Raw genomic sequence first — 15,179 nt, forward strand, 5'->3', positions numbered from 1 at the left:
AAATTGCCCAAACTCGCCCAAAATTGCGCAAACTCTCCAAAAATTGCCCAAATTCCCCCCAAAATTGCCCCAAAATTGCCCAAATTCCCTCAAAAATTGCCCAGAATGACCTAAAACCGCCCGAACTCCCCCAAAATTGTCGAAATTTCCCTAAACCAGCCCCGAAAATCACCCAAATTCCCCCAAAATCACCCAAAATCCCCCAATTTCCCCCAACCCCCCTCGCTAACCCCTCATTCTCCCCCAAAAAAGAGCCAAAATCCGCGTTTTTCAGCCCAAATCTCTTTCTGGGGAGGTTGCAGGCTCGGGGGTGTGCTGGGGGTTGGTTTTTGGGGTGTTTTTGGGTGTTTTTGGGGTGTTTTTGGGGTTTCTCTCAGCGGATGGTCTTGACGGGACTCTTGAAGTTGCTGGCAGCCTGCAGCTGCAGCTGGTAAGCCATGGGGTGGATCTTGAACCCGTACAGCCTGAAAATGGGGAAAAAATGGGGAAATTGGGGTAAAAATTGGGATTTTGGGGTTAAAAATGGGGATTTTGGGGTGGATCTTGAACCCATAGAGCCTGAAAATGGGGAAAAAATGAGGATTTTGGGTTAAAAATGGGAATTTGGGGTTAAAAATGGGGATTTTGGGGTGGATCTTGAACCCATAGAGCCTGAAAATGGGGAAAAAATGGGGATTTTGGGTTAAAAATGGGGATTTTGGGGTGGATCTTGAACCCGTACAGCCTGAAAATGGGGAAAAAATGGGGAAATTGGGGTAAAAATGGGGATTTGGGGTTAAAAACGGGGATTTGGGGTGGATCTTGAACCCGTACAGCCTGAAAATGGGGAGAAATGGGGTAAAAATGGGGATTTTGGGTTAAAAATGGGGATTTGGGGTGGATCTTGAACCCGTACAGCCTGGGGAGAAAATGGGAAAAAATGGGGGTTTTGGGTTAAAAATGGGGTAAAAATGGGGATTTGGGGTGGATCTTGAACCCGTACAGCCTGGGGAGAAAATGGGAAAAAATGGGGGTTTTGGGTTAAAAATGGGGTAAAAATGGGATTTTGGGGTGGAAAAATGGGGATTTGGGGGAAAAAAATGGGGATTTTGGGGTAGATCTTGAACCCGTACAGCCTGAAAATGGGGAAAAATGCGGAAAAATGGGGTAAAAATGGGGATTTTGAGGTGAAAAATGGGGATTTTGGGGTGAATCTTGAACCCATAAAGCCTGAAAATGGGGAAAAGTGGGGATTTTGGGGAAAAAAATGGGGATTTTGGGGAAAAAATGGGGATTTTAGGGTGGATCTTGAACCCATACAGCCTGCAGGGAAAATAGGGGAAATTGGGGTAAAAATGGGGATTTGGGGTGGATCTTGAACCCATAGAGCCTGAAAACGGGGAAAAATGGGGTAAAAATGGAGATTTTGGAGGGAAAATAAGGGATTTTGTGGCAAAAAAATGGGGATTTTGGGGTGGATCTTGAACCCATAAAGCCTGGGGAGAAAATGGGGTAAAAAATGGGGATTTGGGGAAAATTCAGAATGTTGGTGAAATTGGGAAAAACCAGGAATTTTGGGGGAAAAATGGGAATTTGGGGAAGGGAATTTTGGGGAAATTTGGGATATTGGGAAAAAAGGGAATTTGGGGGAATTGGGAATATTGCGATAAAAAGGGAATTTCGGGGAAAATTTTAGCATTTTAGGGTCATTTTTGCCATGTTACACTTGGGGTTTTTCGTGTCCGTTTTTGCACTTTGGGGTCATTTTTGCCAAAATTTACTTGGTGTTTTTCACATCAATTTTTTCTGTGTTTTTCCCCATCAATTTCTGCATTTTGGGCTCATTTTCCCCTCACTTTATTCTACTTTTTCAGGGCTATTTTCCCAACTCCTCAACCTATTCCCATGGGGTTTTCCCCCATTTCTCGCGTTTTTTTCAGGTTTTTTTCCCATTTTTCAGGTTTTTCTCGTGTTTTTTTGGGATGTAACTCTCACCTGGGCACAAACTGGTTGGCAGGGCGCTTGGGGCGATACTCGGGGTGTTTTTGGGGTTTTTAGGGTGTTTTTGGGGTGTTTTTGGGTCTGACCTGGGCACAAACTGGTTGGCAGGGCGCTTGGGGCGATACTCAGGGTGTTTTGGGGTATTTTTTGGGGTTTTTTTTGGGATTTTTCAGGGTTTAACTCTCACCTGGGCACAAACTGGTTGGCAGGGCGCTTGGGGCGATACTCAGGGTGTTTTTGGGGTTTTTTTTCCCATTTTTCGGGTTTTTTTGGGGTTTTTTCCCATTTTTTAGGGTGTTTTTGGGGTCCCACCTGGGCACAAACTGGTTGGCAGGGCGCTTGGGGCGATACTCGGGGTGTTTTTGGGGTTTTTAGGGTGTTTTTGGGGTGTTTTTGGGTCTCACCTGGGCACAAACTGGTTGGCAGGGCGCTTGGGGCGATACTCGGGGTGCTTTTGCGGTTTTTTTGGGTGTTTTTGGGGTGTTTTTAGGGTATTTTTTGGGTCTCACCTGGGCACAAACTGGTTGGCAGGGCGCTTGGGGCGATACTCGGGGTGTTTTTGGGGTTTTTTTGGGGGTTTTAGGGTATTTTGGGGTATTTTTGGGGTATTTTTGGGTCTCACCTGGGCACAAACTGGTTGGCAGGGCGCTTGGGGCGATACTCAGGGTGTTTTGGAGTATTTTTGGATATTTTAGGGTGTTTTTGGGGTCTCACCTGGGCACAAACTGGTTGGCAGGGCGCTTGGGGCGATACTCGGGGTGCACCATGAACAGCATGTGGGGAAATCCTGTCCCGAAATAGGCGCCGTCGGTGTGGTGATGCCGAGAGGATTTCGGGGTGTAAACGTCCATGCACTTGGGGCAGTACAGCTTGACCATTGCTTCACCGGGGATATCTGACAGACCTGGGGCACAGATCCCAAAATAAACCCCAAAATAAACCCCAATCCATGCACTTGGGGCAGTACAGCTTCACCATTGCCTCACCGGGGATATCTGACAGACCTGATCCCAAAAAATACCCCAAAATAAACCCCAAAATAAACCCCAGAGTGACCACAATCCCAAAATAAACCCCAAAAAAACCCCCAAATAAACCCCAATCCATGCATTTGGGGCAGTAGAGCTTCACCATTGCTTCCCCGGGGATGTCTGACAGACCTGACCCCAAAAAAACCCCAAAAAAACCCCAAAATAAACCCCAATCCATGCACTTGGGGCAGTAGAGCTTGACCATTGCTTCCCCAGGGATGTCTGACAGACCTGACCCCAAAAAAACCCTGAAATAACCCTCAGAATGACCCCAATCCCAAAATATACCCCAAAATAAACCCCAATCCATGCATTTGGGGCAGTACAGCTTGACCATCACCTCACCAGGGATATCTGACAGACCTGGGACCAAATAAACCCCAAATAAACCCCAAAATAAACCCCAGAGTGACCCCAATTCCAAAATAAACCCCAAAATAAACCCCAAAATGAACCCCAATCCATGCACTTGGGGCAGTACAGCTTGACCATCACCTCACCAGGGATATCTGACAGACCTGGGGCACAAACCCCAAAAAAAACCCCCTGAAATGTACCCCAGAGTGACCCCATCCCCAAAATGAAGCCCAAAAATAAACCCCAAAACGGCCCCGACCCCAAAATGAAACCCCAAAACAACCTCAGTCCCAAAACAAACCCATCCCAAAGAACCCCAACCCCAAAATCAGCCCCCTAGAAATGACCCGTCACAAATAACCCCCAACCCAAAACGACCCCCAGATAACCCCTCCCCGAAATAATCCTGCTGGGGATCCACCCTGCTTTTCCCCAAAATCCCACTGTTTCATCCCCAAAATCCCACAAGGTTTTTTTTTCCCTAAAATTCCACCATTTCTTCATTCCCAAAATCCCACCAGTTCTTTTTGCCAAAATCCCACCACTTTTCCCTCCAAATCCCACTGGTTTTCCTCCAAAAATCCCCCTGCAACCCCTTCAAACCCCCCCAGTGTCCCCCCAGTTTATCCCAGTGTTCCCCCAGTTTATCCCAGTCCCTCCCAGTTTATCCCAGTCCCTCCCCAGTCCCTCCCAGTCCCTCCCAGTCCCCCCAGTACCGATGGGCAGCATGGGTTGGTTCTCACAGTAAACCCTCGGGCAATACCCGAAATCTCCCTGCTGGTATTTCTCCAGCTGTGGGAAAAACAGGGATGGTCAGGGGGATTTTTTGGGGTCTCGGGGGGGATTTTGGGCTCTCAGGGCAGTTTTTGGGGTCCAAGGAATGTCTTTTGGGGTCTCAGGGAAATTTTTGGGGACTTGAGGAGGTTTTCTGGGGTCCCAACAGGGTATTTTGGGGTCCCAGGTGAGTTTTTTGGGGTCTCAGGGCAGTTTTGTGGGTTCCCGGGCTGGTTTTTTGGGGTCTCAGGGTGGGTTTTATGGGTTCCCAGGGGATTTTTTGGGGTTCCAGGGCAGTTTTTGGGTTCCCAGGAGGGTATTTTTTGGGTTCCCAGGGCAGTTTTTGGTGTCCCAGGCTGTTTTTTTAGGTTCCCAGGGCAGTTTTTGGGTTTCCAGAATGGTATTTTGGGTTCCCAGGGTATTTTTTGGGGTCCCAGGCTGTTTTTTTGGGTTTCCAGGGCAGTTTTTGGGTTCCCATGGCAGTTTCTGGGTTCCCATGATGATTTTTGGGTTCCCAGGATGGTATTTTAGGCTCCCAGGGCAGTTTTTGGGCTCTCAGGATGGTATTTTGGGTTCCCAGGGCAGTTTTTGGGTTCCCAGGATAATTTTTGGGTTCCCAGGCTGCATTTTTAGGTTCCCATGGCAGTTTTTAGGTTCCCAGGATAATTTTTTAAGTTCCCAGGAGGGTATTTTTTGGGCTCCCAGGGCAGTTTTTGGTGTCTCAGGATGGTATTTTGGGTTCCCAGGGCAGTTTTTGGGCTCCCAGGGAGCATTTTTTGGATTCCCAGGATGATTTTTGGGCTCTCAGTCTGGATTTTTAGGTTCCCAGGGCAGTTTTTTGGGCTCCCAGGGCAGTTTTTGGGTTCCCAGGACAGTTTTTGGGCTCTCAGGATGGTTTTTTGGATTCCCAGGCTGATTTTTGGGTTCCCAGGAGGATATTTTTTGGGCTCCCAGGGCAGTTTTTGGGCTCTCAGGATGGTATTTTGGATTCCCAGGCTGATTTTTGGGCTCCCAGGACAGTTTTTGGGTTCCCATGATGATATTTTTGGGTTCCCATGAGGATATTTTAGGTTCCCAGCTGTTTTTCTCCCTCACCATCTGAGCAATGCCGCGGTTGGTGAGGATGTAGCGAGCGTGGATCAAACCATAGAGCATCTCTGCTGCCTGTTCTATCAGGTCACTCTGGTTGGGGTTGTCCTCCAGCTCCTCATCTGGGGCGGCACACAACGGGTTAAAGGGGTTTTTGGGACCCCAAAAAACACCACAGAACCCCAAAAAACAACCCCAGGACCCCAAAAAACCACCTTGGAGTCTCAAAAAACCACCCCAGGACCCCCAAAAAACACCCCAGGAACCCAAAAAAACACCTTGGAGTCTCAAAAAACCACCCCAGGACCCCCAAAAAACCACCCCGGGACCCCAAAAACCACCCTGGAGTCCCAAAAAACCACCCTGGGACCCCAAAAAACACCCCAGGACCCCAAAAAAACTCCCCCCGAGCAGACCAAAAAACCACCCCCAGACTCCCAAAAACAACTCCCCAAAAACCCCCAAAAAATCCCCCAGAGCCCCAAAAAACCCTCCCTGGAGCCCCAAAAAAGTCCCCCAAACCCCAAAAAACCACCCCAGGACCCCAAAAAAACCCCAGAGCCCCCAAAAAACCTCCCTGGAGCCCCAGAAAAGCCCCCAGAGCCCCAAAAAACCACACCCAGACTCCCAAAAACTTCACCAGAACCCCAAAACCAACTCCCCAAAACCCCAAAAACCCCAAAATCCCCACCTGGCTCCAGATCCAGGATCATGTCCAGAGCCTGTCGGTAATGAGGAACTTGCTCGTTGAGTCCTGTCAGGTTGAACTTGTCCTGGATGTAATCCTCGTCCACCTGGGGGCAATTTGGGGTTTTTTGGGGGTTTGGGGGTTGTGAGGGGCTTGGGGTGAGGCAGGGGTTGGGGTTTGGGGAGGTCAAGGATTAAAAGGAACCAAGAGGTTTGTGGGTTTAGGGAATCTGTGGGTTTAGAGGTTTGGAAAAGGATTAGGGGGTTTAGGAGGAGTCTGGGGTCTCGGGGTGCCTGGGAATTTTGGGATGAGGGGTCTGGGGGTGTCCCAGAATCTGGGGGTTTAGGGGATCTGGAAAAGGATTAGGGAGTTTAGGAACAGTCTGGGGTCTTGGGGTGTCAGGGAATGTGGAACTTTAGAAGGTCTAGAGAAGAATTAGGGGTTTTAAGAAGAGTCTGGGGTCTGGGGGTGTCTGGGAATTTGGGATGGAGGGTTTGGGGGTTTAGGGGGTCTGAGGGTTTAGGGGGTCTAGAGGAGGATTAAGGGGTTTTGGAGGAGTTTGGGGTTTTGGGGTGTCTGGGAATGTAGAACTTCAGAAAGTCTAGAGAAGAATTAGGGGCTTTAGGAACAGTCTGGGGTCTGGGGATGTCAGGGAATTTTGGGATGGAGGGTCTGGGGGTTTAGGGGGTCTGAGGGTTTAGAGGGTCTAGGGGAGGATTAAGGGGTTTAGGAGGAGTTTGGGGTCTGGGGGCGTCTGGGAATGAGGGGATTTAGGGGATCTGGGAAAAAATTAGGGGTTTTAAGAAGAGTCTGGGGTCTTGGGATGTCTGGGAATTTTGGGGTGATGGGTCTGGGGGTGTCCAAGAATCTGTGGGTTTAGGGAGTCTGGAGAAGGATTAGGGGATTTAGGAAGAGTCTGGGGCTTGGGGTGTCTGGAAATTTTGAGATGAGGGGTCTGGGGGTCTCCTGGGGGTCTTGGGGTGTCCAGGAATTTGGGGTTTTAGAGGCTCTAGAGAAAGATTAAGGGCTTTAAGAAGAGTTTGGGTGTTGGGGTGTCTGGGAATTTGGGGATGAGGGGTCTGGGGGTCTCCAGGAAGTGTCCAGGAATTTGGGGGTTTAGGGGCTCTGGACAAGGATTAGGGGATTTAGGAACAGTCTGGGGTCTCAGGGTGTCTGGGAATTTTGGGATGAGGGGTCTGGGGGTGTCCGGGGGGTCTCCCAGGGGTCTGGGGGTGTCTGGGATCTGGGGGTTAAGGGGTTTGGGGGTTTAGGGAGTCTGGAGAAGGTTTGGGGGGTTCAGGAAGAGTTTGGGGTCTTGGAGTGTCTGGGAATTTGGGGGTTTAGAGGATCTAGAAAAAGATTAGAAAGTTTAGGAACAGTCTGGGCTGTTGGGGTGTCTGGGAATTTGGGGATGGAGAGTCTCCCGGGGGTCTGGGGATTTAGGGGGTCTGGAAAACGATCGGGGGCTTTAGGAACAGTCTGGGGGTGCCCGGGAATTTTGGGACGGAGGCTCCGGGGGTCTCTGGGGGTCTCTGGGGGTCTCCCAGTCGCACCTCGCAGAAGAACTCATTGCCCCTCAGGCCGCAGAACCACGAGATCCACGACACCTCCTCCGAGCTGCTCATGGTCCCGCCGGCTCTGGGACAGGGAGACAGGGCTGGGATCAACCCCGGAGACCCCAAATCCCCCCCCCGGAGACCCCAAATCCCTCCGGAGACCCCTAAACCCCCCGGAGACCCCAAACTTCCCCAGCGTTCCCCCAAACCGCCCAGGGATCCCAAATCCCCCCAAACCGCCGCGGCCTCCCCAACTCCGGAGGGACCCCTCAGGATCTCCAAAGCCCCTCAGGAACCCAAATCCCCTCAGGAACCCCCAAAGCCCCACAGAAACCCCAAAATCCACTCAGGATCCTCAAAACGCCCTCAGGATCCCCAAAATCCCCTCAGGAACCCCCAAATCCCCTCAGAAATCTCAAAATGCCCTCGGAAACGCCCAAACCCCCTCAGAATCCCCCAAATCCCCTCAGGATCCCCAAAATCCCCTCGGGAACCCCCAAATCCCCTCAGATAACCCCCAAACCCCCTCAGAAAACCCTCAAATCCCCACAGGATCCCCAACACCCCCTCAGGATCCCCAAAACCCCTGAGGTTCCCCAAACCCCCAGAAACCCCCAAACCCCCCTCAGGGTCCCCAAAATCCCCTCAGAACCCCCAGCCCCCCCTCAGCCCCCTCACCGCCGCTCTCGGGGCGCTCCGGCTCGCTCTGCGCACGCGCCGCCGCCGCTTCCGCCCCAAGCCCCGCCCACCCGCCCCAACCGACCAATCAGCACCCGCCCACGCTACTTCCGCTTCAAACCCCGCCTCCGGATCGCGAGTGACCAATCAGCGCGGAGTTCAACAGTCGCTTCCGCTCGATTTCCGGTCCCGCGCCCGCGCCAACCAATCAGCGCCCGCCGCGGTGTCAGGTGGTTCCGCCGCGCGGGGCACAACTTCCGGCGGCGGCGGCAGTGTCCGGTTGGGACTCTCCGGATCCTCTCCGGTACCTCCCGGTGATCCTCCGGTGACTCTACCGGTAATCTCCCGCTGCCTCTCCGCCTCCCGCATGGCGCTGATCGCGTTCCGCCGCGGCCGGGACCAGGCGGGCGGCTGGAAGGACGGGAGGCTGCAGGAGGAGCCGCAGGCCGCTCCGCCCGCCGCTGCCGGTGCCGCCGATGCCGGGGCCGAGGCGCGGAGCTTCTACGAGAGTCTGATCGCCGAGGGAGAAGCACCGGAGCGAGCTGCGGGAGGAGCGGAGCGGCGGCCCGGGTGGGTGCGATTTCCCCTAATTAACCCTGATTATGAGCTAATTACCGAATTCCGGTAACGAGAGTCTCTCCCGCAGCTCCCCGCAGTTCTGCCGCAGCTGCGGCTCGCAGTTCCGCGACTCCCCCGTGCAGCACCGCCGCTCCACAGCCCACCTGCTGGGTGCCGGGGATCCCCCCGCGCCCCCCGCGCCGCCCCTCGCCCCGGACAGCCGCGGCTACCGGCTGCTGCGGCGGGCGGGCTGGCGGGGCGGCGGGCTGGGCCGCGGGGAGCGCGGCAGGACGGCCCCGGTGCCCACCGAGCTGAAGCGGGACCGCGGCGGGCTGGGCTGGCGGCGGCAGCGGCCGCGGGTCACCCACTTCGGCCCGGGGGACGCGGCGGCGGTGGCGGGACCCCCGGCGCGGGGGGCGGAGCGGGGCTCTCGGGCCCGGAGCCGCTCCGAGGCGGCCGAGAGAGCCTGGGAGATCCGGCTGCGGGAGTACATGGAGCGCTGGGATCCCCCGGAGCCTCCGCCGCGCCGAGCGAGCCGCCGGGAGACCCCCGGAGCCCCCTGAGACCCCCTGAGACCCCCGGAGCCCCCCGGAGACCCCTGAGACCCCTGAGACCCCCGGAGCCCCCCGGCCGGCACCCCCAGCGCCCCCGTGCAGCGATTCCCGGCGGATTTCCCATCCCGCGGTGAGTCTGGGGCCGCTCGGCAGCGGGAGGATCCCCAGTGGGGCTAAAAACCCCAAATTTGGGGAGGGGGCTTCCCGCCGGGCTCACCCGGTCCTCCGCTCCGCCAGGGGGCGCCGCAACACCCCGCGGAGCAGCTTCCGGCCGAGCGCCCCTCCACTTCCGGCCGCGCTCCACTCCGCTTCCGGCCGCCCGTGAGGGAACTTCCGGCCGCCCGTGAGGGAATCGCCGGGATTGATGAGAGACCTTCGGGAGCCCAAAAAACCCAAAAATCCACCCAAAATCTCCCCAAATCCCCCCGAAAACCCTTCCCGGGACCCCCGAGCGGCTCCTGAGGGAGAAGGGAAGGAATTTTGGGGTCCCAGGAGCTCAAAAAAGAGTGAGAAAACCCCGAAAACGGCCGAAAATCACAACAGAAACTCCTAACTCTGAAGAAACTTTCGAAATGAATTTGGGGATTCTGGAGGAAGTTTGAACTGTGCCGAAAGAGACTTAAAAAAGGACAAAATTCCCCCAAAACTGGGATTTTGGGGCTCTGAGGGGATTGTCTGAACTGGGATTTAAAAGAAAATAAAAAAGGATTTTTGTTCCCAACAGGGGATTTGGGGCGCTGAGGTGTTCCTGCGGGGGAGGGTTTGGGGAGAGAAACCAAGGATTTGGGGAGAAACAGCTGATTTGATGGTGGAAACATCAGATTTGGGGACAGGAACACCAAATTTGGGGACAAAAAACCCCAGAAACACCAAATTTGGGACAGGAACACCGGATTTGGGGACAGACACTCCGAATTTGGGAACAGAAACCCCAAATTTGGGACAGAGACACCGGATTTAGTGATGGAAACGTCAGATTTAGGGACAGAGACACCGGATTTGGGGACAGAAACAGCGGATTTGGGGATGGCAACGCCAGATTTTGGGACAGAAAACCCCAGAAACAGCGGATTTGGGGACAGAGACGCGGAATTTGGGGACAGAAACACCGGATTTGGGGACAGAAATATCAGATTTGGGGATGGAAACATCGGATTTGGGACAGGGACACCGGATTTGGGACAGAAATATCAGATTTGGGGACAGAAACCAAGAATTTGGGACAGACACCCCGGATCTGGGGACGGAAAACCCCAGAAACAGCGGATTTGGGGACGGAAACACCCGATTTGGGGACAAGGGACACCGGATGTGGGACAGACACTCCGAATTTGGGAACACAAACCCCGGATTTGGGACAGACAGCCGGATTTGGGGACATCCCCGAGGTCCCCATCAGCCTCCCCCGCAGCTTTTCGGGTTCCCCGGGCTAATTTGGGGTGTTTTTTGGGAGGTTTGGGTTCGGTGTTTGGGGTGTTTTTTGGGGGTTTGGGTTTGGTGTTTGGTTTGGGTTGCGCTGATTTCGGGTGTTTTTTGGGAGGTTTCGGGTTCCCGCGCTGATTTCGGGTGTTTTTTGGGAGGTTTCGGGTTCCCCGCGCTGATTTCGGAGCTCCGAATTTGCGGTTTTTCACCTCCTCCCCCTCGGGCAGAATTTCCGGGTCCTTCCGCGCCGGTTTTGGGTGGTTTTCGGGTGTTTTTGGGTCGTTTCGGGCGGTTTTTGGGCGGTTTTTGGGTGTTTCCCCTTTTTCTCCACACCACATCCTTCCCTCCCACCTCGGCCGGATTTTCCCATTAAAGGCAAAACTTCCTCCATTACCGAGGAGGTGTAATTAGCGGCGCGGCGCTAATTAATTATTGAAATGAGGGGAAAGCAGAGGATTGGCGGCTGGAGGGATTTTGGGAGGAGGAGGAGGAGGAGCTGCTCTGTCACCCAAACCCCCCGTGGGACTCTCGGGACTTTCCTGTCCCCTCCCCGCCGTGTCCCCGCGCGGTGCCACCCCTTGGGGACATAAAGGCTCGGGGGGTCGGGCTGGCTCAGAGCGCCATGGCCGAGCCCCCCCCGCGGCCACCCCGGTGCCACCGTGTCCCCAAGGGCGATGTCACCGCGCTGGGCTGCGTGCTGCTGCTGCTGCTGTCGCTGTCACCTGCCGGGGATGCCACCCGCCTGCCGCCCCTGGTATGGACACCGCGTGTCACCTGTGTCACCGTGTGCCACCCTGTGTCATCCCTGTGTCATCCCTGTGTCATCCCTGTGTCACCTGTGTCATCCCTGTGTCACCTGTGTCACCGTGTGTGCTCCTCTGTGTCACCACGTGTCACCTGTGTCACCGTGTGCCACCCTGTGTCATCCCTGTACCTGTGTCATCTCTGTGTCACCGTGTGTGCTGCTCTGTGTCACCGTGTGTGTCCCTCTGTGTCACCCTTGTCCACCTTCATGTCCCTCTGTGTCCCCGTGTGTCACCATGGCTGCTCCTCTGTGTCCCCCTTGTCCACTTCATGTCCCTTTTGATGTCCCTCTGTGTCCCCCTTGTCCACTCCCATGTCCCTCAGTGTCCCCCTTGTCCCCCTTCATGTCTTTCTCTGTCCCTCTCGTGCCCCTTTATGTCCCTCAGTGTCCCCCAGTGTCACCATGGCTGCTCCTCTGTGTCCCCCCTGTTTGTCCCCTGTGCTTCCTGTATGTCCTCACGTGTCCCCCTTGTCCCTCCTGATGTCCCTCTGTGTCCCCCTTGTCCACTTTCGTGTCCCTCTCTGTCCCTTCTCATCCCTCCTGATGTCCCTCAGTGTCCCTCTTGTCCCCTTCATGTCCCTCTCTGTCCCCCTGTGTCACCATGGCTGCTTCTCTCTGTCCCCCCGTTTGTCCCCTGTGTTTCCTGTATGTCCTCACGTGTCCCTCTCATCCCCCTCATGTCCCTCTGTGTCCCCCTTGTCCACTCTCGTGTCCCCCCCTGTCCCCCACCCCCCTCTGACCCTCTCTGTCCCCCCAGGGTCCCCCAGAGCCACCAACCCCCGCAGTGCTCGGTGAGTGTCACCCTGTGTCCCCTCTGTGTCCCCACGCTGTCCCTGTCCCCCACAATGTCCCCTGGGGGGTCACTGTCCCTCTGGGGGGTCACTGTCCCTCTGGGGGGTCACTGTCCCTCTGGGGGTCTCTCCAATGTCCCCCAATGTCCCAACCCCCCCGTTTGTCCCCAGGGGTGTCCCCGGAGCTGCCGCAGGTGACAAGGGGTGACAAACCTGCTGCTCACGTCGTGGGTGAGTGAGGGGACACTGGGGGGACACTGAGGGGACACTGGGGGGACATTTGGGGGCACTGGGGGGACATTTGGGGACACTGAGGGGACATTGGGGGGACACTGGGGGGACACGTGGAGAGGGTGGGGTGGAGCTTTGGGGGAGCTTTGAGGCTCCTGGGGACACAGAGGGGACTTTGGGGACTTTGGGGACAGGAGGGGACAGCAGAGCCCGGGGTTTTGGGGTTTTTGTTTGAGCTTTTGGGGTTTCTTTGGGTTCATTTCAGTACTTTTGGGTTCCTAACCCCTGTTTTCCCCCCCAGCCTCCTGAGGCTCCCTGGTGTGGCAAGATGGGATATTTTTGGGATTTTTTAGGGTTTTTAGGGTTATTTTTGTGTTTCAGCCTCCACTTCCCCTTCTTCCCGGGGCTCCCTGGTGTGGCAAGATGGGAATTTTCTGGGGGTTTTAGGATTTTTTACAGTTATTTTTGGGTTTCAGCCTCTACCTCTGCCTCCTCCCGCGGCTCCCTGGTGTGGGAAGCTGGGGTTTTTTTGGGGATTTTCAGGATTTTTAGGGTTTTTTTCCTGTTTCAGCCTCCACCTCTGCCTCCTCGCGGGGCTCCCTGGTGTGGGAAGCTCGGGTTTTTTGGGGGATTTTTGGGTTTTTAGGATTGTTTTACTCTTTCAGCCTCCACCTCTGCCTCCTCCCGCGGCTCCCTGGTGTGGGAAGCTGGGATATTTTTGGATTTTAGGGTTCCTAACCCCCTTTTCTCCCCCCAGCCTCCACTTCCCCATCTTCCCGGGGCTCCCTGGTGTGGGAAGCTGGGGTTTTTTTGGGGATTTTCAGGATTTTTAGGGTTTTTTTCCTGTTTCAGCCTCCACCTCTGCCTCCTCGCGGGGCTCCCTGGTGTGGGAAGCTGGGATTTTTTGGGGGATTTTTGGGTTTTTAGGATTATTTTACTCTTTCAGCCTCCACCTCTGTCTCCTCCCGCGGCTCCCTGGTGTGGGAAGGCGGGATATTTTTGGGGATTTTTGAGTTATTAGGGTTTATTTTTGGGTTTCAGCCTCCACCTCTGCCTCCTCCCGCGGCTCCCTGGTGTGGGAAGCCGGCGTCGCCCCCGCCCTGGTCCGGAACGGCGTCCGGCTGCGCGGCAACCGGCTGGTGGTTCCGCGGGACGGGCTCTACTTCGTGTACGCCGCCGCCGCCTTCCAGGGCTCGCGCTGCCCGTCCCGCGGCCACCGCCGGCCACTCCGCCTGGCCGTGTCGCGCTTCTCCCGGGAGTACCCGCGGGACGTGCCCCTGCTCCGCGCCGCCCGCTCCGTGTGCCGCCGCGGCGCTCCCGGCGGGCTCTGGGCTGAGTCGCTCTACCAGGGCGCTGTGTTCCTGCTGCGCCGCGGCGACCAGCTGGCTGCCACCACCTCGGCCGGACGCTTCCTGGACCTGCACGGGGCTGGGCAGGCGTATTTCGGGGTGCTGGGCGTGGATTAGGGGGGCTGGGGAGGGGTCAGTTGGGGTCAGGTGAGTGACCGAGGGGTGGATTGGGGGCTAGGGAGGGGTCAGGGGGTCAGTGTGAGTGACCAAGGGGTGGATTAGGGGGATTGGGGAGGTGGAGTTGGTCAGTTGGAGTGACCGAGGGGTGGATTAGGAGGGACTTAGGGGGAGGAGGGAGGGGAGGGAGTGGTCAGGGGGTCAGTTGGAGTGGGAGTGAGCAAGTGGGTTAGGAGATTGGGGGTGAGGGAGGGAATTGGTCAGGGATGGAATTGGCCAGGGATGGACAGAATTTGGATCACTCGGGGACAGAACTGGAATTACTCAGGGACAGAATTGGGATCAGTCAGGGATGGATGGAATTGGGATTAATCGGGAATACAATTGGGATCAATCAGAGATGGATGGAATTGGAATCACTCAGGGACAGGACTGGGATCAATCAGGGACACAATTGGGATTAATGGGGACACAGTTGGGATCAATCAGGACCAAAGTGACCAACTCAGACCAGCAATCCCACAGTGAACAAGCTGAGAAAACCCAAAGTTTTATTTATTACTTTATATTATTTATGTGTTTTTGTATGAATTTATAGATTTTATAGTTTTTTATACGGTTATATCAATTTTATATAAATTTTTATGTATTTATGGCTCATTGACGGCCGAGAACCGCCCAGTTTCGGGGTGCGGCCGGTAATTTATATTCTGTAATTTATTGTGGAAAGTCCCAATAAAGTGCGATTTGGGCAGAAAGTTCCAGACTGAGGTTTGGCGGGGGAGGGGCGGGGGGAGGGGCGGGGCTTCCCCCACCCCCGGCGGTTTTTGGGGGATGTCCCCACCCCCGGGGGATCCCCGCAGCCCGGATCGCCTCGCGCTCCCTCCGGTGTCCCCAATGTCCCCAAGGGGGGCGTGGCTCCCGTCGCCATGGCAACCGCCGCGCCTCGCCCTTCCCGCCGCTGGGGGGCGCTGCAGCCGCGCCGGCACCGCGCCATGACGTCACCGCGGCGGCGGGAGGGGCGTGGCCCGGGCCGCTCCACCGGGCGGGCGGGGGAGCCCCGGGAGCGCGGGGGGGCGCGCAGCGCGCGAGCTCGGCCCGTTCCCCCCTCCTCCCCCCGCAATGGTCTCTCCCGCGCGGCTCCCTCAGCCAATGGCGGCGCGCCCCCAGCAAGCCCCGCCCCCCGCGCGGCGCGGCCC

General features: G+C 55.8%; 3 protein-coding genes across 5 annotated transcripts; 2 read left to right on the top strand and 1 right to left on the bottom strand.

Moving 5' to 3' along the window:
* Positions 1-266: 266 nt before the first annotated feature.
* On the bottom strand, positions 267-8,237 carry CSNK2B (casein kinase 2 beta). 3 transcript variants are annotated; one of them, XM_085047307.1, is made up of 8 exons: positions 8,154-8,237; positions 7,473-7,557; positions 5,923-6,025; positions 5,238-5,353; positions 4,085-4,160; positions 3,092-3,140; positions 2,695-2,835; positions 267-464 (listed from the first exon to the last, which is right to left on the bottom strand). In XM_085047307.1, exons 2-8 carry the CDS (start codon positions 7,542-7,544, stop codon positions 374-376), a joined length of 648 nt encoding a protein of 215 aa, XP_084903433.1. In that variant the 5' UTR covers positions 7,545-7,557; positions 8,154-8,237; the 3' UTR covers positions 267-373. The 3 variants fall into 3 exon arrangements, with proteins under 3 accessions (XP_084903433.1, XP_084903434.1, XP_084903432.1); XM_085047308.1 differs by having other exon boundaries at positions 3,092-3,242; positions 8,154-8,214; XM_085047306.1 differs by lacking the exon at positions 3,092-3,140 and having other exon boundaries at positions 2,695-2,884.
* Positions 8,238-8,324: 87 nt separating this feature from the next.
* Positions 8,325-9,986, top strand: GPANK1 (G-patch domain and ankyrin repeats 1). The gene is made up of 2 exons (XM_085047303.1): positions 8,325-8,723; positions 8,800-9,986. Exons 1-2 carry the CDS (start codon positions 8,521-8,523, stop codon positions 9,272-9,274), a joined length of 678 nt encoding a protein of 225 aa, XP_084903429.1. The 5' UTR covers positions 8,325-8,520; the 3' UTR covers positions 9,275-9,986.
* Positions 9,987-11,200: 1,214 nt separating this feature from the next.
* Positions 11,201-13,980, top strand: LOC146421621 (tumor necrosis factor-like). Its single transcript, XM_085047305.1, has 4 exons — positions 11,201-11,441; positions 12,250-12,283; positions 12,455-12,514; positions 13,556-13,980. Exons 1-4 carry the CDS (start codon positions 11,310-11,312, stop codon positions 13,978-13,980), a joined length of 651 nt encoding a protein of 216 aa, XP_084903431.1. The 5' UTR covers positions 11,201-11,309.
* Positions 13,981-15,179: the final 1,199 nt, after the last annotated feature.

This window comes from Lichenostomus cassidix, unplaced genomic scaffold (assembly GCF_008360975.1).
Source record: "Lichenostomus cassidix isolate B80296 unplaced genomic scaffold, HeHo_3.0 HiC_scaffold_33, whole genome shotgun sequence".
Lineage (NCBI taxonomy): Eukaryota > Metazoa > Chordata > Aves > Passeriformes > Meliphagidae > Lichenostomus > Lichenostomus cassidix.

Bases quoted from the DNA above. Each gene is read 5' to 3' on its own strand.
- CSNK2B (XM_085047308.1), bottom strand. From the start codon at position 7,544: ATGAGCAGCTCGGAGGAGGTGTCGTGGATCTCGTGGTTCTGCGGCCTG. The intron at 4,161-5,237 runs GTGAGGGAGAAA...TTTTTCCCACAG, and splicing joins ACCGCGGCATTGCTCAGATG to CTGGAGAAATACCAGCAGGG. The intron at 2,836-3,091 runs ATGCATGGATTG...GTACTGCCCCAA, and splicing joins GTGAAGCTCTACTGCCCCAA to GTGCATGGACGTTTACACCC.
- GPANK1 (XM_085047303.1), top strand. From the start codon at position 8,521: ATGGCGCTGATCGCGTTCCGCCGCGGCCGGGACCAGGCGGGCGGCTGG. The intron at 8,724-8,799 runs GTGGGTGCGATT...TCTCTCCCGCAG, and splicing joins GGAGCGGAGCGGCGGCCCGG to CTCCCCGCAGTTCTGCCGCA.
- LOC146421621 (XM_085047305.1), top strand. From the start codon at position 11,310: ATGGCCGAGCCCCCCCCGCGGCCACCCCGGTGCCACCGTGTCCCCAAG. The intron at 11,442-12,249 runs GTATGGACACCG...CTGTCCCCCCAG, and splicing joins CCACCCGCCTGCCGCCCCTG to GGTCCCCCAGAGCCACCAAC. The intron at 12,515-13,555 runs GTGAGTGAGGGG...TTTGGGTTTCAG, and splicing joins ACCTGCTGCTCACGTCGTGG to CCTCCACCTCTGCCTCCTCC.